At 42.7% G+C, this 26743-nt stretch overlaps 1 protein-coding gene across 15 annotated transcripts in view; it reads right to left on the minus strand.

Annotated features, from left to right (window-relative positions):
* LOC135535741 (nuclear factor 1 X-type-like) overlaps positions 1-25577 on the minus strand; it is a 152355-nt gene extending 126778 nt beyond the window's left edge. For 14 of the 15 annotated variants that reach the window (XM_064962261.1, XM_064962223.1, XM_064962198.1 and 11 more), the window contains exons 1-2: positions 25433-25577; positions 6664-6747 (exon numbers count right to left, since the gene is read on the minus strand). In XM_064962261.1, the coding sequence (XP_064818333.1) occupies positions 6664-6747; positions 25433-25435 (87 nt within the window). In that variant the 5' untranslated portion in view covers positions 25436-25577. Of the gene's footprint in view, positions 1-3373; positions 3562-6663; positions 6748-25432 lie in introns of those variants that run through there. The other variant, XM_064962189.1, reaches the window with a different exon arrangement.
* Between the last annotated feature and the right edge of the window lie 1166 nt (positions 25578-26743).

The following is a 26743-nucleotide window of genomic DNA, read 5'->3' on the forward strand; positions in this document are numbered from 1 at the left end:
CCCATTGCTGATTGTTTCATTATTAACAACATGGTTAAATCAAAGAAAATGTAAAGACAATCTCCAGACAAAATGGTTGATTCCGGAGGAACGCGAGGATAATTCCCGCGGGTGGTATGATAAGCACACACACTCTCTCTCTCTCACTCACCGGAAAACCAAGGTTAATTGGCCCTCTGAAAACTCCGTTCAACGCTTGGAGGGAACTTTTTAGTCAAAAGATCATATCGCAAGAATTTGCACAACTTGCAAACATATAATATTGGAACAGGCAAGAAAAAAAGATCATGTATTTCCTTTCATATTCTCACTGCCAAATAATCTGCATAATGTCTTGAGGCCAAGCAACTCTTGACTGCCTTTTTATAATGCAAAAACTGAATATGCTACCAGATTTAAATTAAATCAGATCATTATAACGCTGACAAATCAATTACTGGTGAAAAATCTATCAGTCGCGAGGAAAACAAATCAGCTCACAGAAGCTTAACAAGATCAATATGTATTGCGCATATGGGCAGCATGCACGCGCATATGGGCATAATGCACGCGCTCGCCGTGCTGCTCGGCTCATGTAGGCGGATCTGAAGCCAATTAATTTTAATTAATGGAAAGAAAGAGAAACATGATGCGCGCGGAGCTCAACCCCATATGCACTTGGCTTGGAAATATATCTAAACTAAATATGCAGTTTTTGAAAGAAGTGCCCTGAATAAATGTATAGGAAAATAAAACATAAACAAATTAAATAATGCCAAGTCTGAACTCTTACAAGCTAAATTACATTGACCCCAGCTGACCAATATGACAATATCTATCTTTAAAGAAATAATTAATACTGTTTATGATTTTCTATAAGAAATACGTTTCTTTAAGACTGACATTTCTTCCACAGTGATTTTAGCTGAAGCGTTGACTGTGTTCTGTGTCTACTACAAAGAGCTGACCGAGAGGGCCTACATTTCTCCCCAGCCAAACATGTGGTTACTGTTCCTTAGGCCTAATTCTAAAACTGAACACTTGTTACAGAAAGAGAATAGAAATTACAGTGACAACAACACATCCGATTGTATGGTTAAAGTAGGCTATTAAGTCCAATTAAAATAACGAAGGGCATTCATTAATTCATGGAACTTCGAAAAACACTTGCAAATGGACTATTATGCGTTTAAGCACTTGCGTGTTGGTAAAATAATATTCATTGTGTGAATTATCCTATTAAAATTAAGTCAGAGATGCCATTACAAAATGTACAATTCAACCTCAGCCACTAGTAAGGCATATAGGCTATACTGAGAAAAGGAGTTAAGGCCCCGTGACCTATAGATCTACTGCACGGCTATACAGGCTATATTTTAGCATACAATAATAATGGTAAAAGACTAAACAAAATAGAACATCAAGACGCACACTGAAAAAAAAACAACGTTATAATAGTCATGTATTTTTAGAAGAGGAAGCCCTAAAGTTTACTGCCTATGGGACCACCAGACAAAGGAAAATAGTGAAACGAGTGCTGAGATTGTGACATTTAAGGCGATATTCAAATCTAAGTGTATAATAGGCCCACTGTCTGTCTGTAAGCTACTTCCGTCGAGCTTCAAGGGGCAAACAAGTTCGGTCCTGCCGGTCCTGCCCTGCACTTCTCAGTTATAGGTGAAATTCGCACCGCTCCGTGCGCGCTCAAACGCCCTTTCTCAGACGGCTACAGTGAAGTCCAAATATACACATCCAAAGTCTTAATCACATGTTACATGTTTTATAAAGTAAATTAATAAAATCATATTTGTCCTGTTGTTATTTCATATGCATATAAGCAGCATAGGCCTGCTGTCATGAGACTACGAAACGGATTCCAGTGAAACGGGCCAGTAAATTGCACTGTGACCTAATTTTAAGATTTTCATCTGAAATAAATTAACCAGTCACTTAGATTAGTAATTTTCTATTTAGGTAAATAGGCCTTCATATGACTTGTCAGCAGCAAAACTGTTTCAGGTGCATAAACACATCAGCCAAAGCATATGATCCAAAATCGCTTCCTTGTGTGACATATTTTTTATTTCTAAAATACTACATGTTGTATCAGTATATAATTGTTAAATGTAGCCTACAATACCTGATTCTCCAACCACTGTCAACACATATCCGAATTCCAAACCAACCGAGGGAAAAGCCTCAATGTTAGGCCTATAAATACCACATTAAAATTACGCACAACGGCATTGCCATTTAATTTCTTGCCTTTGCCGTCCACAATAACCCCAAAAGGAATATCAAAACCAACACTCCCTCATGTAGGCCCATGTATTCACCCGTAGGCCCATGTATTCACCCGTAGGGCCCATGTATTCACCCGTATTCTGCCGTAAAGGTATCTCGTTCAACAAGCGAATATCAACTCAAATAAAACAATCAACCTTTACAAATGTACTCATCTGGCCTATACTGTCAAATGTCAAAGGCCTATAAAGTCCTCAATAGTTTAATGGCATATTTCTCCCTTCGTCTAGGCCTGTGAGGTCGCTTCAGTTGTGTGTCAAATTAAAGAAAACTACAGGCCGATAACATTCTCCATACTCGATTACATACAAGGGATCTATAAGTATACGCGTGACAATATTGTGACCCCAACACAACCCAATGCTGAGGGAAAACGGGAATTCATTCCCGCCGTCCTCCGAAATAATACACCTTTCCTTCTACCCTTATCATCGTAAAAACTACATTTATCGATTGGAAATGTTAAACTATATTTCAACTAACTCTATACGGACATTTGCATGTGACAACAGAACAGAAGCCTAAAGCTGAGAGCCCGGCTACAGCTGTCGTGTGGGTTGAATGACAAGCACAGTGACAGTCGCTCAGACACCTCCATAGCCACCACAACTATCGTAACAAAGTTAGAAAAATCGTTCATTTCCACGGAAAAGCATTCGAAAACTAATACATTCAATGTTGGTTCTTTTACTTAGTTGACATGGTTGTGTAATTGTTGTGTTTTTAAATAGCTATAGGACAGCATAACAGGCGACAAATGTAGGAATAGCACGAGCCCCGTTCCCTCCTGAGCACTTCTCTCCCCTCCTTTTGATATAAAATAGATTCAGGAGAAGCGCCATTTTCTCTTCTAACCATGTGTAATGAAACGCACAAGAAAGCCTGTTGGAGAGATGCCATCAAAGGGGAAGAGGGACAGAGAGCGGAGAGAAGCCGAACACACCACCTGAAACGAGCGGATCGCGAAAAGGTCCCTAAAACCAAATTATTGACTAGCGGCACCGTACATGGACAACGACAACATTAAAAACCAACAACATCCGGAGAGCTAAAGTGGAGCCAGGATACCAAAGAAAAGTAGAGTTTTTACCTGTGTCAAGCAGTAAGGGGAGTACATGGTTATTTTAGAGTTCATAAAGTGGAATCTTATTCAAGTTGGATAGAAGTTGGAAGTCCGCTGCATGTGGTACTGCATTGCAAAACGCTCCGCTGTGCCCCTCGCGCTCACTCTATGCTGTACCACTAACCCCGCCTCGAGCTGAAAGTGAAAGCCTACACAAACTTTGGGGGAAAGTTTGTGAACTCTTTCTGACACACACTCCCCCCTTCTCTCTCCCTCTATTTCCCTATCAAATATTCAGATGTAAATCGTGGCGCTTTATAAAGATGTGATCATGTTGGGAGTTGGATAGAGGCAACATCAAACTTAAAACACCAACCAACATTGACCGCAATTATAACGTTGAAACAGCTACTAACCCTGATCGTGCCAACTGCCAAGCCCTTACTTGCCATCATGTTTTAAAGTTGTCAATTGGTATTTCACTGCCTGTTAAAGACAGGTTGGTCAAATTACAGGGTCCCTCACTCATCATAGTCATGCACATTACCCATTATTAATGCATTTGAGTGTGTGTGTGTGTGTGTGTGTGTGTGTGTGTGTGTGTGTGTGTGTGTGTGTGTGTGTGTGTGTGTGTGTGTGTGACAGGCATTTGAACACCTTTCTCACACACATAGTAATATAAAGTGTAGCCCACTTGAACAATAGGGTATAGACGGCACCACTATTCCAATCAAACAGGGGTGGCCAGCACTTACAAACCACACATCTCACAACTACCAGAGACACTCAACATTACGTAAGCCTACCATTTATTCTTCTGGTAGTGGGTATATGTATGTACAGATGTAAGATCTTAATTCGACCTATATTGTCACAGTACAAGATTATCAGGAACAAAAGAGTGATCAATATAAGATCCGACATCTGTAAGTCACTTTGTATAAAAGCATCAGTGAAATATCCTATTACTGTATATATGTATAAGGGGACCTAACCACAGTACTACAGAAAGAACACCAAACCTCTTTAACCCCAGCCATCTGTTATAGTCATCTACAGGCTAATAGAAAGTAAGAGTCAGCCACAATTGGACTTGTGTTGTCTGAAGAGAACATAGTTCTGTTTTTAATCAACGACTGGCTGGCTGGCTGACTGGCTGACTGGCTGGCTTATCCTTAAACACCCTGGTCAATGTTCAGCTGGTTGATCATCTCGGGTCAACCTCACGTTCTGTATGTATAGCTGCAGGGAGAGCATATGATGCACACACACACACACCCTGTCAATCACACTGCTTCTCCTGCATCCCGCCAATTCACCCTTGAGGTGAGGTTGGAGAATGTGTTCAATTTGTCTGTCTGTCTGTCTGTCTGTCTGTCTGTCTGTCTGTCTGTCTGTCTGTCTGTCTGTCTGTCTGTCTGTCTGTCTGTCTGTCTGTCTGTCTGTCTGTCTGTCTGTCTGCCTATCTGTCTGTCTGTCTGTCTGTCTGCCTATCTGTCTGTGTGTGTGTGTGTGTGTGGGGGGGGGGTGGGGGGGGGTTTGGAGGGTTTGAAGTCACCCCGGAGCACGAGCGCCAAGCTGAGTTTTTGGGAGCCGTTGAAGCCCTGTAGATTTACGAGACCTCAGCCCCATGCAGCACTGTGCATTAGGAATGCAATGCAGCCCCTACAGAACACACACACAACAGAGAGCATGGACATATGCACGCTCGCATTCATACACACACACACCTACACACACTATGCTACACCACACTTTGTGGCCAATTAAAGAGAGCAGAAGAGGCAGAAATACAGATTGAGAGAATCAGAGAGAGAAAAAGTGAGGGGAAATCAGAAAGAGGGGGATCCAATTCCAAATCCCCCTCTCCTCACCACACCCTGCGGCACAGGCCCAACAACTCCTAGTCTTTGTGCTCTGGCTCTCTCTCTATCTCCATCTCCCTCTCTGGCTCTCCATCTCCCTCTCTCTCTCTCTCTCTCTTGCTCTCCATCTCTCTTCTCTCTCTCTGCTCTCCTCTCTCTCTCTCTCGCTCTCCATCTCCCTCTCTCTCTCTGGCTCTCACTCTTTCCCTCTCTCCTTGGCTGTCTCAATCCCTCTCTCTGGCGGTGACCCAAATGACACCCTATTCCCTATATAGTGCACTACTTTAGACCAGGGCCCATAGGGTTCTGGACAAAAGTAGTGCACTGTGTAGGGGATAGGTTCCCATTTGGGACAAAGACAATCTCTGTATTCATCACAGGTTGTTGTCTTAACAGATCCTCTCACCACAACCACTAACAACCCAGGAGTTCTAGAGCCCCAAAATGAAGGGAATTCTGAATTCTGATTCCATTCTCCCCACAATGCAAACTCCCACAAACACACGCACGCACACACACACACACACACACACACACACACACACACACACACACACACACACACACACACACACACACACACACACACACACACACACACACACACACACACACACACACACACACACACACACACACACACACACACACAAACTCCCATGCATCAAACAACCAGTTTTGACCATTAGTAAGTTACCTCAAACTCCCAAACCCACAGGCTAAATCTGCCATTAAAAAACACATGGGAAAACCATATGTCATCTAACGATATTTAGTGCCTCGCGGTTGGTTGGTTGGTGTGTGTGTGTTAGGGCCTTGCCGTTTCTTCTTTCTACACACTGAAGGAGTACGGCACTATGCATACTTGCTGTTTACCATCGCCTGTGGCTTGGCTATTACATACTGGAAAGTGATGTAGCATATTGATAAAATCATTAGCACGCTCAATGTGCCAGACAGGTGGCTGGAGTCAGAGACCTTCAGAAAGAAAAGCAGAGGGAATGTAGCGAGGACATAAACAGTCATGTCTCTGTTACTGTGCAGAGACATTACACATGCAGACATGTACAATAGTCCCAGGTGTGTACATGTGGATATACAAGGCTCAGACTGTCACAGTAAAGAAGTAACAGAAGGGAAAACAGTGTACAGTTCTGTGAATAGTAAGTACGATATGTATATAAATAAACATGAATATGCGCATTATATGTTTTGAATGCTGAACCTGTTATGGACGTTTTCACTCAGTATGTGTGTGTGAATGCCCTGATATATTTATATTTTGATAAATATACATTCATATTTTGATAAATATACTGTATATATTCTGGGCCCTGGTTAAAAAAACAAAAAAATAAAAAAAAACTATAGTGTAGTGACAGTTGTAGTGAAGGTAACTGGTAGTAGGGAGATATTGTGTGTGTGTGTGTGTGTGTGTGTGTGTGTACGTACCCTGTAGGAATCAGACACGAGAAAACACTCGGGCATCCCGGGGCCTCTCGAAGGGTCTTCATTCACCAGGTACGTGTCAGTGGCCTGAAACGCAATAATTCATTCATTCATCGCTGATTGGATTTATGTACATAACATAACACAACATAACATAACAACACACACATCACATTTAAAGGCCTAAATTGCAGTGGTGTATTAGTGAATTACATTACAAGTAGTTGAAGCCTTATCGTTAAGCAGCCTGAATAATTCTGGGAAAAGCAGCCGCTTCTCAAGGATTTGGTACTACAGAGAACGCCTTTCTGTTTTACTACTGAAACATTCTGTTCCTCACATATTTGTTTTCTCCCATTTTGATTATAGATTAACAAATTAACATACAGAACACAAGACACAATTAAAGAACAACCACAGATTATGAACAGGCAGCTAATTATCCTATTGTTCACCTTGCTCACCATGAGGTTGGCACCGATCAGAGCTTTGATTACATTTTAATATTATCCCCTACAGCAGGGTTCCCAAAAAGCAAACCTGCACACAGATAGTTGATTCTTTTCTTTGTTCACCTTGGCCACGTTGTTGGCACAAATCACATCATTTGTTTACATTTGAATGTTACCCCATAGACCCCAAGACAAGACTAGAGATTTGCTTTCTTCAATGGAAAAGAAAACTACACCTGTGTTCATTTCCAATTCCCACACGGAAATGACAGTTTGCATGCAGTAGTCTGTATTAGTCTGTGTTCAGAGGGGAGATGTACTAACTAGTCTGTATTCAGAGGGGAAGTGTATTAACTATTATGTATTCAGAGGGGAGGTGTACTAACTATTATGTATTCAGAGGGGAAGTGTACTAACTAGTCTGTATTCAGAGGGGAAGTGTATTAACTATTATGTATTCAGAGGGGAGGTGTACTAACTATTATGTATTCAGAGGGGAAGTGTACTAACTAGTCTGTATTCAGAGGGGAAGTGTACTAACTAGTCTGTATTCAGAGGGGAAGTGTACTAACTATTCTGTATTCAGAGGGGAAGTGTACTAACTTGTCTGTACTCAGAGGGGAAGTGTACTAACTAGTCTGTATTCAGAGGGGAAGTGTACTAACTTGTCTGTACTCAGAGGGGAAGTGTACTAACTAGTCTGTATTCAGAGGGGAAGTGTACTAACTATTATGTATTCAGAGGGGAAGTGTACTAACTAGTCTGTATTCAGAGGGGAAGTGTACTAACTAGTCTGTATTCAGAGGGGAAGTGTACTAACTATTCTGTATTCAGAGGGGAAGTGTACTAACTATTCTGTACTCAGAGGGGAAGTGTAATATAGTCTGTATTCAGAGAAGCTTAATTTGTATTCTAAAGGAAGGGAAGGCTCTGGCAAGGGCCTGTTTTGTTTGTTTGTGTGTGTGTGTGTGTGTGTGTGTGTGTGTGTGTGTGTGTGTGTGTGTGCGTGCTCCAGTATGTGTGTGTGTGTGTGTGTGTGTGTGTGTGTGTGTGTGTGTGTGTGTGTGTGTGTGTGTGTGTGTCTGTGCGTGCTCCAGTATGTGTGTGTGTGTGCTCCAGTATGTGTGTGTGAGATATAGCTCCATTTCTTTCCAGTTCTGCTGTGGTTGATTGGATCAGGCTAACCCACTCCACTCCACTTAGTTTAGCTGGAGACCAAATCCCACAGCCAGGTAGCTAGCCGCACAGTTCTGTGAAATCCTATTTCAATTTCACAACTTTCCCAGATAGACCAGGAGAAAGAAACACACACATTGTTGCCAACCTGTTCTCCACCCCCCCTTGTATATATCCACAGCCTACCTGGTAGACTGAGATTATATTTATATAATATAAGCACACGAGTGCAAACATAATCACTAACACATATATTGAACAGTTTCAACTGTTCTACCTTATTATTATTCGACCATGCTAGTCATTTATGAACATTTGAACATCTTGGCCATGTTCTGTTATAATCTCTACCCGGCACACCTGGAAGAGGACTGGCCCCCCCACATAGCCTGGTTCCTCTCTAGGTTTCTTCCTAGGTTTTGGCCTTTCTAGGGAGTTTTTCCTAACCACCGTGCTTCTACACCTGCATTGCTTGCTGTTTGGGGTTTTAGGCTGGGTTTCTGTACAGCACTTCGAGATATCAGCTGATGTACGAAGGGCTATATAAATAAATTTGATTTGATTTGATTTGATATATGCATTTGTACATGCCCTCTGACACTAAACACACACACACACACACACACACACACACACGTGCGCACCACTTGCAGTGCCGACACAAAGCCCATAATAAGAGCCAGACGTTGGCAGACCACACAACCCTGAGTTGTGGTGAAAACAAAGGCTATTCATATCCCTCCACTCGGAATGAACGTTCTCTCTCCATTCCCTCTCTCGCCTCTCCCTCTCTCTCCATTCCCTCTCTCTCCTTTCCCTCTCTCTCCATTCCCTCTCTCTCCATTCCCTCTCTCTCCATTCCCTCTCTCTCCATTCCCTCTCTCTCCATTCCCTCTCTCTCCTTTCCTCTCTCTCTCCATTCCCTCTCTTGCCTTTCCCTCTCTCGCCCTTCCCTCTCTCTATTCCTCCTTCGCTCTCCTTCTTGCTAGGTGGCAGGTAGCCTACTGGTTGGGCCAGTAAACAAAAGGTTGCTGGTTCCAATCCCCGAGCCAACTAGGTAAAAAAATATTTAGATGTGCCCTTGAGCAAGGCACTTAACCCTAATTGTGCCTGTAAGTTCCTCTGCATAAGACCGTCTACTAACATGTAAATATTCTCTTTCAATCTCTATCTCCTACTTACATTTTTTGGAGGTATAATCTGAGCCCACAACGTTTTTTTCATTTCTTGCGGCTTGTGTGATTTCTAATCATCTTTATTAGCACATAAACTTATTTTTACGGTGAGGCCCTCGTTTTTAATGTGGGCACACTGTTCTCATTGTTGAGAGAGAAGGGGAGAGAGAGAGGGGGGAGAGGGAGTGAGAGCGGAGACCACTGAGCTGGGATAAGAAGGAGAGGGAGAAGGAGGGAGAGGCGGCCCACTGATAACACAATGCATGATGGGAAAGGGATGCTGCCACCCAGTCCAGTGCCAGGACACGTGTTAGATAGCAGGTCTTATTGGCCTGTGTTCCTCATGGACCTTAGCCACAGCACCTGTGTGTGTGTGTGTGTGTGTGTGTGTGTGTGTGTGTGTGTGTGTGTGTGTGTGTGTGTGTGTGTGTGTGTGTGTGTGTGTGTGTGTGTGTGTGTGTGTGTCTGGGGGTCTGACTGTCTGATCTGAAGCCCACTGTTAACACTGTAACCGGCCCCTAATGCATCACCAGGTGCACAGGCCCTCTGTGATTGGACGTCCCGGGTAGAGACAGTGTCAGTTGTTCTGATTGGCTAAGCCCAGACACAAAATGCTACGTGTTGGCACTGGGCACATGGGCTGGTCCAATTGGCTGCTGACTCATTTACTGTGTGTGTGTGTGCTTGCATGTGTGTGTGTTTGCGTGTGTGTGTGCGTGCGTGCGTGCGTGCGTGTGCGTGTGTGTGTGTGTGAGGAAGCTACTAGGCCTGGTGAAAGATGGTGTTCTGCAGTTGGATGGAGAATGATTGCAACAGGAAAACCCTTCTCGTCCTTCTATTGGGGAACACATGAAAACCTTGTCATTACACAGTAGAATAAAGGTGAAGCAATACCATGCTCTCCACCTGTCAAGGGAGGGATAACACAGACCCCACAACATACTGTCTCCCTTTGTACTGAACCAACCCCCCTTCGGTTCTGTCCCAAATCTATCTCCTCTTATCACTGTTCATCCCTGAGCCATGTATGAATGATATATTGTACTGTATATACAGAACATATGCTTGGTCCATATGGCCAGCCCTGAGCGGAAATATCTCAAAGCACAGGCTAATTAACATTTTAGAGGGAAGAGACCAAGGCGTTGGAAACGGAGGCCTCGTCCCAAATGGAACCCTACTCCCTTTAAGGTGCACTACTTCTGACCAGGACCCCTATGGACCCCGGTCAAATGTAGTGCACTATAAAGGGAACAGGGTGCCACTTGGGACGCAAACAGAGTCTCTGACCTGTTTGGAAGTGGATCACCAACACCAACCCAATGCAAATGTGTTAATTGAGACTTTTTTTTTTAACCATCTGATATCAAAGACGTGAGATGGATATAGGATGGATGCTTTTGTGGGAAGATCCAGTTGGTTAAATAAATCGCCATCCGGCTTGGTAAAACTAACAAAAGAGAGATTCTTTGTGGGGATGTATTGTGGACCATATGGCCCAACTGGAGGTGAGATCTCCAAAAACCTGTACTGGAACACACTAATAACCACAATCACACACACACAATCTCTCTCTCACACACACACAATCTCTCTCTCACACACACACAATCTCTCTCACACACACACAATCTCTCTCTCACACACACACAGTCTCTCTCTCACACACACACAACCTCTCTCTCTCTCACACACACACACCTCCATTGAGCCTTGGGATTGATCCTCAGATAGTTCAGTTTAAAAGTGAATTATTGGAACCGTATCAATAATTACACAAATGGCCACACACACACACCTCCATTGAGCCTTGGGATTGATCCTCAGATAGTTCAGTTTAAAAGTGAATTATTGGAACCGTATCAATAATTACACAAATGGCCACACACACACACGTGCCCGTGCACACACAGCCACAAACCCGCACATCCTCTTCCATGTTCACACACATGCTGCCCAGCACAGTACACACCACACCTGAAAGATGCTGCTCTCCCAAACCAGTTATTCTGGCTGCAGAACAATCATCACAACTATCCAACCGTTGTCAGTTTCTCTCTTTAACAACCAGTAATTATTATCAGAATTATTGTTTTTATTTATTATTATGAATTTGGTGGCCGGGATATGATGCCAAATAAACACACACAGAGCCACGCACGCACGCACGCACGCACGCACGCACACGCACACACACACACACACACACACACACACACACACACACACACACACACACACACACACACACACACACACACACACACACACACACAGCCGTATGCACAGACACCAATAAACCAAGGAAGCCAACCTGCATGAGATGGCAAGCACATCAAAGGCTGGGCCGAAACCGGTCTGTTCCAGTGTGTGTGTGTGTCTGCGTGTGTGTGTGTGTGTGTGTGTGTGTGTGTGTGGGGGGGGGTGTATGAAAGGCATGTGAATCCCTGCCAGAGCCACCTCAGGGAGAAAACGTTGAAAAAAATTGATTTTTCACACCGCTATCTCAGGGGGGTGAGGAGGGAGGTAGGGAGAAGGTAAGTAAGGGAGGAGGAGGGAATAAGGGAGGAGGAGGGAATAAGGGAGGAGGAGGGAAGAAGGGAGGGAGGAGGTGGAGGGAGGAAGGAAGGGAGGCAGGAGGCAGGGAGGAGGGAGGGGGAGTAAGGGAGGAGGAGGGAGGAAGGGAGGAGGAGGGAGGGATGAGGACAAAAGAAAAACAGAGAAAGAGGAGGGAGGAGGGGGTGAGTACTGGTTGTGTGTGTGTGTGTGTGTGTGTGTGTGTGTGTGTGTGTGTGTGTGTGTGTGTGTGTGTGTGTGTGTGTGTGTGTGTGTGTGTGTGTGTGTGTGGTTTTGGAATGGATATGGGGCCTGTGCTAATTATTTCAGTTCACTTTTAGGGGGTTTAACATTAGTTTAATGGGTTCAGATGTTGAAGCCAAGACAGAGTGGTGCTGAATGTTGTTTTCTGCTAAATAGCATAGCAGGTTTACACAACAGTAAACTGTGGTTAGAGCAACATGTAGTACACACATTCTGTAGGTGGGTAGAAAACTCCTTTACAAAATGTCTGACTTCACTTCGGTGTCAATTCATGATGTGTGTGTGTGTACACGTTTACTATACTTGTGAGTACCAGAAGTCTTCAAAAGAATAGTGAACTACCTACATTTTTGAGAAGTGAGGACATTTTGCCAGTCGTCACTTGTAAAACAAAATGTGGGTTAGGATTAAGGTTTGAGTAAGAATTAGGGTTAGTGGTTAGGTTTAGGGTTAGGAGTTAAGGTTAGGTTTAGGGGATAAGGTTCACATTTTGAATGGGAATCAATTGTTGGTCCACACAAGTATAGTAAGACATAGCTGTGTGTGTGTGTGTGTGTGTGTGTGTGTGTGTGTGTGTGTGTGTGTGTGTGTGTGTGTGTGTGTGTGTGTGTGTGTGTGTGTGTGTGTGTGTGTGTGTGTGTGTGTGTGTGTGCGTGCGTGCGTGCGTGCGTGCGTGCGTGCGTGCACACGCGGATGTGTGTTGTGTGGCCACGACAAGTACCGTTACCCACAACAAGTGTGAGTGGTGTGTGTGACTGACTGTGTGTGGGAGGCTGAATGAATAAAGCATTGACAATGGAGACCAGCCCAGGCCAGCAATTACCCAGACTAACCGACTGACAGACATAGGGTAGAAAACCCCTCACATCCTAAGAGTTCAAGGCAGACAGGACAGGGTGAACAAGTTCATACAGAACTGCATGGCTGCGGGACAGACTTAGTGTACACCACCACGCCCTAGAGATGCACTATAAACCTGGCATGGTGACAAATATTAGACAAGACAGGTAGTTCGGTGTAGGGTGAAGTTCCCACGGCCTAGACGCTGATCTTAGATCAGTTTAGCGTTTCCGCCACTAATGGTTAAGGTTAGGATTGGGGGAGGGAAAGCTGATCATAGATTTGTCCCTAAAGGAAACGTCACCACGGAACAAATAGCTAACTTCCAGCACAGGGCTGTAATTGTATCAATAAACATGCATTGTATTTATACTAGGTCTGTATCGAGTACCACAGTATGAGTCATAATAGCCATAAAACCTGGCTACATTTCTTTAAATGGGAAATTCTGTGATCTGTCTTGTGCAAGTTTTAAATTGACACAATAACTGTTAGCAAAGGTGTCAGCTAGAGATGATGTGCAGGGGCTTGCATGGATTGGTAGTTTTCCTTGATGTCGACTTTGATACTAATCAGCATTTTGTAATCTGAGAGTAAATAGAGATGAATATATTGATAAAAGTCACCTTGTCCGAGAGAGATTTACATGGTTATCAAAATGTCACGCCAGGGTAAGCCTACACGAAACACAGCCCTTATTTTAAGTGTTTATGAAGTCTCTTATGGGAAAAATTTATGGTGGAAAAAGGATTGGAACCATTTCCATGTTTGACCGCTAAGTTTAATGGGTATTATGACACCTCTAATGTGGGGCTCTATAGTATCAATAAAGATGTATTGTTTCTATACCAGGGCTGTATTGTATCAATAAAGACATATTGTATTTATACCAGGGCTGTATTGTATCAATAAAGACATATTGTATTTATACCAGGGCTGTATTGTATTGAATAAAGATACATTGTATTTATACCAGGGCTGTATTGTATCAATAAAGACATATTGTATCTATACCAGGGCTGTATTGTATTGAATAAAGATACATTGTATTTATACCAGGGCTGTATTGTATCAATAAATATATATTGTATCTATACCAGGGCTGAATTGTATCAATAATATATGTTGTATTTATACCAAGGCTGTGTTGTATCAATAATATATGTTGTATTTATACCAGGGCTGTATTGTATTAATAAATATATATTGTATTTATACCAGACTATATTGTATCAAAAAATATATATTGTATTTATACCAGGGCTGTATTGTATAAATAAAGATATATTGTATTTATACCAGGGCTGTATTGTATAAATAAAAATATATTGTATTTATACCAGGGCTGTATTGTATTAAAAAATATATATTGTATTTATACCAGACTGTATTGAATCAATAAAGATATATTGTATTTATACCAGGGCTGTACTGTATCAATAAAGATATATTGTATTTATACCAGGGCTGTACTGTATCAATAAAGATATATTGTATTTATACCAGGGCTGTATTGTATCAATAAAGATATATTGTATTTATACCAGGGCTGTATTGTATCAATAAAGATATATTGTATTTATACCAGGGCTGTACTGTATCAATAAAGATATATTGTATTTATACCAGGGCTGTATTGTATCAATAAAGATATATTGTATTTATACCAGGGCTGTATTGTATCAATAAAGATATATTGTATTTATACCAGGGCTGTACTGTATCAATAAAGATATATTGTATTTATACCAGGGCTGTACTGTATCAATAAAGATATATTGTATTTATACCAGGGCTGTACTGTATCAATAAAGATATATTGTATTTATACCAGGGCTGTACTGTATCAATAAAGATATATTGTATTTATACCAGGGCTGTACTGTATCAATAAAGATATATTGTATTTATACCAGGGCTGTACTGTATCAATAAAGATATATTGTATTTATACCAGGGCTGTACTGATTCAATAAAGATATATTGTATTTATACCAGGGCTGTACTGTATCAATAAAGATATAATGTATTTATACCAGGGCTGTACTGTATCAATAAAGATATAATGTATTTATACCAGGGCTGTACTGTATCAATAAAGATATATTGTATTTATACCAGGGCTGTACTGTATCAATAAAGATATATTGTATTTATACCAGATATATTGTAGGTGTGTTTCATCCCAGGAAGATGTTCCTTTCTTTCTGTCCTTGTTCCCTTCACATGTCTCCAACTTCAGCCCAGCATAGGTGAGTAAGTGGGCTGGAACAAAACCCTGCATAACCCACAATATTTACAGTATCTCCAGCACTATGTAGTGAGGGAGATCCCTATAGGCCAACACTATACACCTAGTTACACAGTAGTGAGGGAGATCCCTATAGGCCAACACTATACACCTAGTTACACAGTAGTGAGGGAGATCCCTATAGGCCAACACTATACACCTAGTTACACAGTAGTGAGGGAGATCTCTATAGGCCAACACTATACACCTAGTTACACAGTAGTGAGGGATCCCTATAGGCCAACACTATACACCTAGTTACACAGTAGTGAGGGAGATCCCTATAGGCCAACACTATACACCTAGTTACACAGTAGTGAGGGAGATCCCTATAGGCCAACACTATACACCTAGTTACACAGTAGTGAGGGAGATCCCTATAGGCCAACACTATACACCTAGTTACACAGTAGTGAGGGAGATCCCTATAGGCCAACACTATACACCTAGTTACACAGTAGTGAGGGAGATCCCTATAGACCAACACTATACACCTAGTTACACAGTAGTGAGGGAGATCTCTATAAGCCAACACTATACACCTAGTTACACAGTAGTGAGGGAGATCCCTATAGGCCAACACTATACACCTAGTTACACAGTAGTGAGGGAGATCCCTAGAGGCCAACACTATACACCTAGTTACACAGTAGTGAGGGAGATCCCTAGAGGCCAACACTATACACCTAGTTACACAGTAGTGAGGGAGATCCCTATAGGCAGTACACCTAGTTACACAGTAGTGAGGGAGATCCCTATAGGCCAACACTATACACCTAGTTACACAGTAGTGAGGGAGATCCCTATAGGCCAACACTATACACCTAGTTACACAGTAGTGAGGGAGATCCCTATAGGCCAACACTATACACCTAGTTACACAGTAGTGAGGGAGATCCCTATAGGCCAACACTATACACCTAGTTACACAGTAGTGAGGGAGATCCCTATAGGCCAACACTATACACCTAGTTACACAGTAGTGAGGGAGATCCCTATAGGCCAACTCTATACATTTAGTTGCACAGTAGTGAGGGAGATCCCTATAGGCCAACACTATACACCTAGTTACACAGTAGTGAGGGAGATCCCTATAGGCCAACACTATACACCTAGTTACACAGTAGTGAGGGAGATCTCTATAGGCCAACACTATACACCTAGTTGCACAGTAGTGAGGGAGATCTCTATAGGCCAACACTATACACCTAGTTACACAGTAGTGAGGGAGATCTCTATAGGCCAACACTATATATTTAGTTGCACAGTAGTGAGGGAGATCCCTATAGGCCAACACTATACACCTAGTTACACAGTAGTGAGGGAGATCCCTATAGGCCAACACTATACACCTAGTTACACAGTAGTGAGGGAGATCCCTATAGGCCAACACTATACACCTAGTTACACAGTAGTGAGGGAGATCCCTATAGGCCAACACTATACACCTAGTTACACAGTAGTGAGGGAGATCCCTATAGGCCAACACTATACACCTAGTTACACAGTAGTGAGGGAGATCCCTATAGGCCAACACTATACACCTAGTTACACAGTAGGGAGATCCCTAGAGGCCAACACTATACACCTAATTACACAGTAGTGAGGGAGATCCCTATAGGCCAACACTATACACCTAGTTACACAGTAGTGAGGGAGATCCCTATAGGCCAACACTATACACCTAGTTACACAGTAGTGAGGGAGATCCCTAGAGGCCAACACTATACACCTAGTTACACAGTAGTGAGGGAGATCCCTATAGGCCAACACTATACACCTAGTTACACAGTAGTGAGGGAGATCCCTATAGGCCAACACTATACACCTAGTTACACAGTAGTGAGGGAGATCCCTATAGGCCAACACTATACACCTAGTTACACAGTAGTGAGGGAGATCTCTATAGGCCAACACTATACACCTAGTTACACAGTAGTGAGGGAGATCTCTATAGGCCAACACTATACACCTAGTTACACAGTAGTGAGGGAGATCCCTATAGGCCAACACTATACACCTAGTTACACAGTAGTGAGGGAGATCCTATAGGCCAACACTATACACCTAGTTACACAGTAGTGAGGGAGATCCCTATAGGCCAACACTATACACCTAGTTACACAGTAGTGAGGGAGATCTCTATAGGCCAACACTATACACCTAGTTACACAGTAGTGAGGGAGATCCCTATAGGCCAACACTATACACCTAGTTACACAGTAGTGAGGGAGATCTCTATAAGCCAACACTATACACCTAGTTACACAGTAGTGAGGGAGATCCCTATAGGCCAACACTATACACCTAGTTACACAGTAGTGAGGGAGATCCCTATAGGCCAACACTATACACCTAGTTACACAGTAGTGAGGGAGATCTCTATAGGCCAACACTATACACCTAGTTACACAGTAGTGAGGGAGATCCCTAGAGGCCAACACTATACACCTAGTTACACAGTAGTGAGGGAGATCCCTATAGGCCAACACTATATATTTAGTTACACAGTAGTGAGGGAGATCCCTATAGGCCAACACTATACACCTAGTTACACAGTAGTGAGGGAGATCCCTATAGGCCAACACTATACACCTAGTTACACAGTAGTGAGGGAGATCTCTATAGGCCAACACTATACACCTAGTTACACAGTAGTGAGGGAGATCCCTATAGGCCAACACTATACACCTAGTTACACAGTAGTGAGGGAGATCCCTATAGGCCAACACTATACACCTAGTTACACAGTAGTGAGGGAGATCCCTATAGGCCAACACTATACACCTAGTTACACAGTAGTGAGGGAGATCTCTATAGGCCAACACTATACACCTAGTTACACAGTAGTGAGGGAGATCCCTATAGGCCAACACTATACACCTAGTTACACAGTAGTGAGGGAGATCCCTATAGGCCAACACTATACACCTAGTTACACAGTAGTGAGGGAGATCCATAGAGGCCAACACTATACACCTAGTTACACAGTAGTGAGGGAGATCCCTATAGGCCAACACTATACACCTAGTTACACAGTAGTGAGGGAGATCTCTATAGGCCAACACTATACACCTAGTTACACAGTAGTGAGGGAGATCCCTATAGGCCAACACTATACACCTAGTTACACAGTAATGAGGGAGATCTCTATAGGCCAACACTATATATTTAGTTGCACAGTAGTGAGGGAGATCTCTATAGGCCAACACTATACACCTAGTTACACAGTAGTGAGGGAGATCTCTATAGGCCAACACTATACACCTAGTTGCACAGTAGTGAGGGAGATCTCTATAGGCCAACACTATACACCTAGTTGCACAGTAGTGAGGGAGATCCCTATAGGCCAACACTATACACCTAGTTGCACAGTAGTGAGGGAGATCCCTATAGGCCAACACTATATATTTAGTTGCACAGTAGTGAGGGAGATCCCTAGAGGCCAACACTATACACCTAGTTACACAGTAGTGAGGGAGATCTCTATAGGCCAACACTATACACCTAGTTACACAGTAGTGAGGGAGATCCCTATAGGCCAACACTATACACCTAGTTACACAGTAGTGAGGGAGATCCCTATAGGCCAACACTATACACCTAGTTACACAGTAGTGAGGGAGATCCCTAGAGGCCAACACTATACACCTAGTTACACAGTAGTGAGGGAGATCCCTATAGGCCAACACTATACACCTAGTTACACAGTAGTGAGGGAGATCCCTAGAGGCCAACACTATACACCTAGTTACACAGTAGTGAGGGAGATCCCTAGAGGCCAACACTATATATTTAGTTGCACAGTAGTGAGGGAGATCCCTAGAGGCCAACACTATACACCTAGTTACACAGTAGTGAGGGAGATCCCTATAGGCCAACACTATACACCTAGTTGCACAGTAGTGAGGGAGATCTCTATAGGCCAACACTATATATTTAGTTGCACAGTAGTGAGGGAGATCCCTATAGGCCAACACTATACACCTAGTTACACAGTAGTGAGGGAGATCCCTAGAGGCCAACACTATACACCTAGTTACACAGTAGTGAGGGAGTAGAGGCCAACACTATATATTTAGTTGCACAGTAGTGAGGGAGATCCCTAGAGGCCAACACTATACACCTAGTTACACAGTAGTGAGGGAGATCTCTATAGGCCAACACTATACACCTAGTTGCACAGTAGTGAGGGAGATCTCTATAGGCCAACACTATACACCTAGTTACACAGTAGTGAGGGAGATCTCTATAGGCCAACACTATATATTTAGTTGCACAGTAGTGAGGGAGATCCCTATAGGCCAACACTATACACCTAGTTACACAGTAGTGAGGGAGATCCCTATAGGCCAACACTATACACCTAGTTACACAGTAGTGAGGGAGATCCCTATAGGCCAACACTATACACCTAGTTACACAGTAGTGAGGGAGATCCCTATAGGCCAACACTATACACCTAGTTACACAGTAGTGAGGGAGATCCCTATAGGCCAACACTATACACCTAGTTACACAGTAGTGAGGGAGATCCCTATAGGCCAACACTATACACCTAGTTACACAGTAGTGAGGGAGATCCCTATAGGCCAACACTATACACCTAGTTACACAGTAGTGAGGGAGATCCCTATAGGCCAACACTATACACCTAGTTACACAGTAGTGAGGGAGATCTCTATAGGCCAACACTATTCACCTAGTTACACAGTAGTGAGGGAGATCTCTATAGGCCAACACTATACACCTAGTTACACAGTAGTGAGGGAGATCCCTATAGGCCAACACTATACACCTAGTTACACAGTAGTGAGGGAGATCTCTATAGGCCAACACTATACACCTAGTTACACAGTAGTGAGGGAGATCCCTATAGGCCAACACTATACACCTAGTTACACAGTAGTGAGGGAGATCCCTAGAGGCCAACACTATATATTTAGTTGCACAGTAGTGAGGGAGATCCCTAGAGGCCAACACTATACACCTAGTTACACAGTAGTGAGGGAGATCCCTATAGGCCAACACTATACACCTAGTTACACAGTAGTGAGGGAGATCTCTATAGGCCAACACTATACACCTAGTTACACAGTAGTGAGGGAGATCCCTATAGGCCAACTCTATACATTTAGTTACACAGTAGTGAGGGAGATCCCTATAGGCCAACACTATACACCTAGTTACACAGTAGAAGGGTGGTATTAATGTATGTGACACATTAACTCTGGATCTACATATCTGTCTTTACAGAGATACTCTTACTAGTGAAACCACACTCTCTTACAACATGAAACCACAGTGTGGTAACTTACTAGTGAAACCACACTCTCTTACAACGTGAAACCACAGTGTGGTAACTTACTAGTGAAACCACACTCTCTTACAACGTGAAACCACAGTGTGGTAACTTACTAGTGAAACCACACTCTCTAACAACGTGAAACCACAGTGTGGTAACTTACTAGTGAAACCACACTAACAACGTGAAACCACAGTGGGTTAACTTACTAGTGAAACCACACTCTCTAACAACGTGAAACCACAGTGGGGTAACTTACTAGTGAAACCACACTCTCTAACAACGTGAAACCACAGTGTGGTAACTTACTAGTGAAACCACACTAACAACGTGAAACCACAGTGGGGTAACTTACTAGTGAAACCACACTCTCTAACAACGTGAAACCACAGTGGGGTAACTTACTAGTGAAACCACACTCTCTAACAACATGAAACCACAGTGTGGTAACTTACTAGTGAAACCACACTCTCTAACAACGTGAAACCACACTGTGGTATGTGTACTCAACAATAATGTTTCTCCTGGTTACAATAACCTCATTGTTTCCCACAATAGGCTGATCATGGGGAGTAATTTGCTTCTGAGCTCTAACACAGGGAGAGTTTACCACAACGCATTAGATTACAAAACACAAGCGTTTCAATGGGGCACATAACGGAACACACGTTTCAATGGGGCACATAACAATAACACACGTTTCAATGGGGCATATAACGGAACACACATTTCACGTTTCAATGGGGCACGTTTCATGGGGCATATAACGGAACACACGTTTTGGGGCAATGGGTTTCAATGGGGCATATAAACGGTAACACACATTTCAATGGGGCATATAACGGAACACACGTTTTTCAATCAATGGGGCATATAACAATGGGGCATATAACGGAACACACGTTTCAATGGGGCATATAACGGAACACACGTTTCAATGGGGCATATAACGGAACACACGTTTCAATGGGGCATATAACGGAACACACGTTTCAATGGGGCATATAACGGAACACACGTTTCAATGGGGCATATAACGGAACACACGTTTCAATGGGGCATAACGGAACACACGTTTCAATGGGTCATATTTCAATGGGGCATATAACGGTAACACACGTTTCAATGGGGCATATAACGGTAACACACGTTTCAATGGGGCATATAACGGTAACACACGTTTCAATGGGGCATATAACGGTAACACACGTTTCAATGGGGCATATAACGGTAACACACGTTTCAATGGGGCATATAACGGTAACACACGTTTCAATGGGGCATATAACGGTAACACACGGTGAGCCCATAGAAATAGAATCCAGATATTCAAATCAGTCAAATGTCATGGTGATGATGTGATGTCGAGGTTTACGCCCCTTTGCCAACTCACCAATTACAATAATGCACTTGACAGACGAGACAGCTCAAAGTTCAAATCAGAGGCTAATGATAACCACAACATAGACTACAGGAAAGCTTGTCAATGCTGGTAATGATGTTTTGTGTTGTATTATCGTGTTCACTGATGCATGAACCAACCATTTGTTAGGATCAACTTTTCTATCTCCCAGGAACTTGTTTTTACGTCCCTGTCCTTCTATAGCAGGGTTTCCTCACTCTGTCATCGGAACCCCGAGGGTGCACTTTTGGGGTCCCGAGGATCGAGTTTGAGAAATGCTGCTCTACAATATTTACTAAGTCACCTATAACGTAGTGCCTGCACAACTACCATATGGTTATGGATGAAGACCCCTCATGAAAGTAAAATAACCGTCATAAGCGTAACGAACAGCTGACTGAAGACGGGAAGGCCGGGAATTCATGCAGTTGAGTCTGTTTTGGGCTTAACATGGACTCTTAACATGATGAAACGTTGTTGCTCCTTGCTGAAACAAGCAAACTAGTCTCGGTTGCCTAGGCAACGGTCTCCACAATGCAGCAGCAGCATATAGAAACAGAATGAATAGAACAGGCTTGGAAACTCTTAACACTGGCAATTTGACTGTCAAACTCATGGGTACACTCAATAATTTCTATGGTAATGTAGAATGTTCAATCAAATTATGTTAACTGATGTGGCTCATGAAATGGAGTGCATTTTTTGTCATTTCAGTTGAGTTGAATCAACAAATCACACCGCATATTTTAGCACAGATATTTACTTCCTGTTTTGCTCCTCTTTGCTGGTATGGGGCTATTTGAACGGTTATTACGGTGACAGCAGTCATTTGACTGGCCAATTACCATCATCCAAAATGCCATGACTGTCACAGCCCTACAGTATAACCTGTTAATGGATCATGTTATGTTTGTACGTTTGAGAGTCAGTGATGTGAGATTCCATGTGTGCAGATGAGAGCCAGTCAGACTGACGGGCTGTGTAGATTGAATAATCACATCAGACACACACCACACACCCTATCAAGTAGTACATTTCAGAGGTGGGTGTTTGCCTCAGAAAGCAGGCTTCAAGAAAAGGCCTAGGACTACACTAATGTAACTCCTAATGTGACTGGAGTGTAGGTTACAGTGTATTATTACTGATGCTGCCTGAATAATACACAGAAAATGGCATTTTTTAATTAATGTTAACTATGGACTTAAATATATTATTATTAGTGACCTCTTGAATAATAATGTCTTTTCTATATACACTGAGTGTATACAAACCAGATAATGCATTTAAAAACTACACAGAACTATCAAAAGTGTAATGCATCTGTCCCTTTACATATCAAATCATATATGAAGGAAGAGTTATGATACAGAGATTACAATGGTAATCCAATGCGGTTAGGGACAGTCAGAGTTAAGGAGAGGAACACCTTCCTAATATTGAGTTGCACCCCCTTTTGCCTTCAGACCAGCCTCAATTCGTCGGGGCATGGACTCTACAAGGTGTCAAAAGCGTTCCACAGGGATGCTGGCCCATGTTGACTCCAATCCTTCCCACAGTTGTGTCAAATTGTCTGGATGTCCTTTGGGTGGTGGACCATTCTTGACACACACAGGAAACTGTTGTGTGAAAAACCCAGCAGCGTTGCAGTTCTTGACACACTCAAACCAGTGTGCCTGGCACCTACTACCATACAGTACCCCGTTCAAAGACACTTAAATATTTTGTCTTGCCCATTCGCCCTCTGAATGGTACACACACAATCCATGTCTCAATTGTCTCAAGGCTTAAAAATCCTTCTTTAACCTGTCTCCTCCCCTTCATCTACACTGATTGGATTTAACAGGTGACATCAATAAGGAATCATAGTTTTCCCTGGATTCACCTGCTCAGTCTGTCAAGGAAAGAACAGGCATCCGCAATGTTTTGTACACACAATGTATGTTATGTGCTATATATTTTAGGCTATATTATTCATTTAGATTATTCATTTAAATTGTATTTCATATCATATATTATTCTAGTTATTATTAGCATATTATTATAGCTTGTGGTAAGGTAACCACATGCTTCTGGCAACAACAAAAAAGTCTGATATCCATTGGATGGTTTTACGGGCCTCTGAACTATAAACACACCAATACTGAGGGGAAATCTATTCCCGCTTCCCCCTCCCTTTTCGGGAGCCTATATGAAGTGTCATCAACTACGCAACTCAATTAGCCGACCCATTGATGAAAATACAACCGACAGGCTACAGGGGAAAAAAAGACAATTCCGCAAGTAGGAGAAAGAGATCGGGATTATTTGTGTATTAGTAGGCCTATTGTACTGTTAGACATTCACTGCACTGCTGGAGCTAGGAACAAAAGCATTTCGCTGCACTTGCTTTAACATCTGCTAATCTGTGTATACATACACAACCAAATACACATTTATTTGATTTGAAAGAGATGCACCCCAGACAATGAAGCTTCTAAAAGGTTGAACATTTGGTCTCCGACACACAAGAACCACCCGCACTGTCCCATATTCTGGCCTGTCAAACTGCTCTCTTAGAACGATAAAACATGCTGTCGTCGTTGGGTGTTCTTTTTGATGTAGGCTAACCACCGCAGAATAGACCCAGCATCCCGCCACTTCGTCGTCACATGGGTTTTATATTCAGACGACTATTTTTGTTCTCAATGTTTTTTGAATTTTTTTATATAGCCTCATATTTATTTTGACTTCGATAATAATAAATAATAGGCATATAGGCAAAATATTATAAATGTTATAATAAATGTAAAATAATGTATTATAATAAATTATAATATAAATAATAACAGGCCTACATTTAATTAAAATTCGTGGTTTAAATAAAAAGAGTGTGAGAAAATTAATGTGGGATAATAAGCTGTTTATGATAGTCAGACACATCACAGCAACAAAACGGAGGAGTTACCACTTGTCTAGACAATTATAGCTAGCATCGGGGATACAGGTGAGCTTTGCTTGCATTGTGGTGCTTCACTTTTGACCGTTAAGTGTCACACAGTCACACACGAAATAAAATAATATTACTTAAATGATACAATAATACACCGGTAGGCACTAAAGTTATTAGTCTAATCAATAACAAATACTCCTCTTTTGACTGAGATGTAGATTTTGACTGACGTGAATCAAATAATTCCCCTCTTAAATGAATTGTAACATAATTATAACATATTGTTAAAGTGTAAAGGTATTCTACATATCAACCTTAGAAATAATATGGCAATGCTTTGAAAGGCTTTCTCCAGTGATGATATTAATTTACATAGCACGTACCATTATAGCGCAGGGAGATGTGCCAACTCTCTCAAAGACCCATTTTACTTTAAAAATTCTGCTTCCAAAAAAAGTGAGAGAGAGCGAGAGGGAGAGAAGAGGGCGAGAGAGCGCGACTCTGTTTTTTCTTCGGTGTTACCGGAAGCAAAAACAAGTCCTTTAAACAAGTCGGCCTGTGGCCCAGAAAACGGTCTTTGAAAAAGTTAGTCTTCTCTTCTGCGAGAGAAAAGGAAAGGAAGGACAGCGTAGCAGCAGACTCCCTACTTCCCCTAGTGATTCTGGATTCTTCTTTTCACTTGTTATCACAAGTTGCATCCATCCTCAACGCTCGTCGACGGCCCAAGAAGTTCGGGAGACGTTCGAGTCCAAGTCCTGCTGCCTTCAACACGGAGCAGTGAAAGAAAGTTCTGCAACTAATCAGTGACGTGAGAGAGACGCCGAACCACCAACAAACGTCTCACAAATAGGTCAAATACTGTGTGGACGGAGATAAGATAGAAAGTAAGTTTTGGTTTATGTATTTTTTCCACCTTCAAAATAACAGCTCTCTGCTCCCGTTTCCAAAATGTGTATCCAAACTAACACCAACACCCCAATCTCTTCCTCCAACTGTCTGTCTTCTCGTTCTGCTTTCCCCTTGTCCCCCTCTCTCACTCTTGATCCACAATCGGAGAGTCCCCTGGTCCCACGCCTCCTCCTCCTCAAAGCGTACGAGATGAAAGAGACGTCTTCAAAATCGTTATTGCATTGCCGAGATACCAAAATGCCTACACCGCAGCAACAAAGACCTGTCGAGAAATCCTCGTGTAAAATGCTGACTACTTATGTGATAGCCGTAGCCTACGTTCCAATGTCAATACTGATAGCGGTTTATACCCCAATATCAGCGACACAAAAGGAGGTTAATGTCCCTTTAAAATGGAATAAGAATGATGGCAGTTGTATAGCCTTATTAGCGTCGGGGCCGGTCAGAGCGATCAGCCGGTCGTGGTCTCGTGGAAGCGTCGAGTTGGTTGAATTATTAATAACGCGAACTGTTCGCAGTCTGTCGCGGGGAGCAAGTGGCCAGGGTAGCAGCTGGGGGTTTAGGAGCATTATGCGGGCTCGGGCTAAATCACGGGCAGCGGGGATTACGGGCTGCCTGTACTGTCTTGCGCTACCGTTACCAGCCGCAGAGGAACGGAGAGAAAAAGAGGGAGATGAGTAAAGGATAGAGGTGTCAGGTGTAGGCTCGTGGAATAGTCCAGGTCAGGTCAGGACAGGTAGTTAGTTCAACTTGGAACTTTGCCCTGTGTTTCGTAGTGACATTCA

This window comes from Oncorhynchus masou, chromosome 5 (assembly GCF_036934945.1).
Source record: "Oncorhynchus masou masou isolate Uvic2021 chromosome 5, UVic_Omas_1.1, whole genome shotgun sequence".
Lineage (NCBI taxonomy): Eukaryota > Metazoa > Chordata > Actinopteri > Salmoniformes > Salmonidae > Oncorhynchus > Oncorhynchus masou.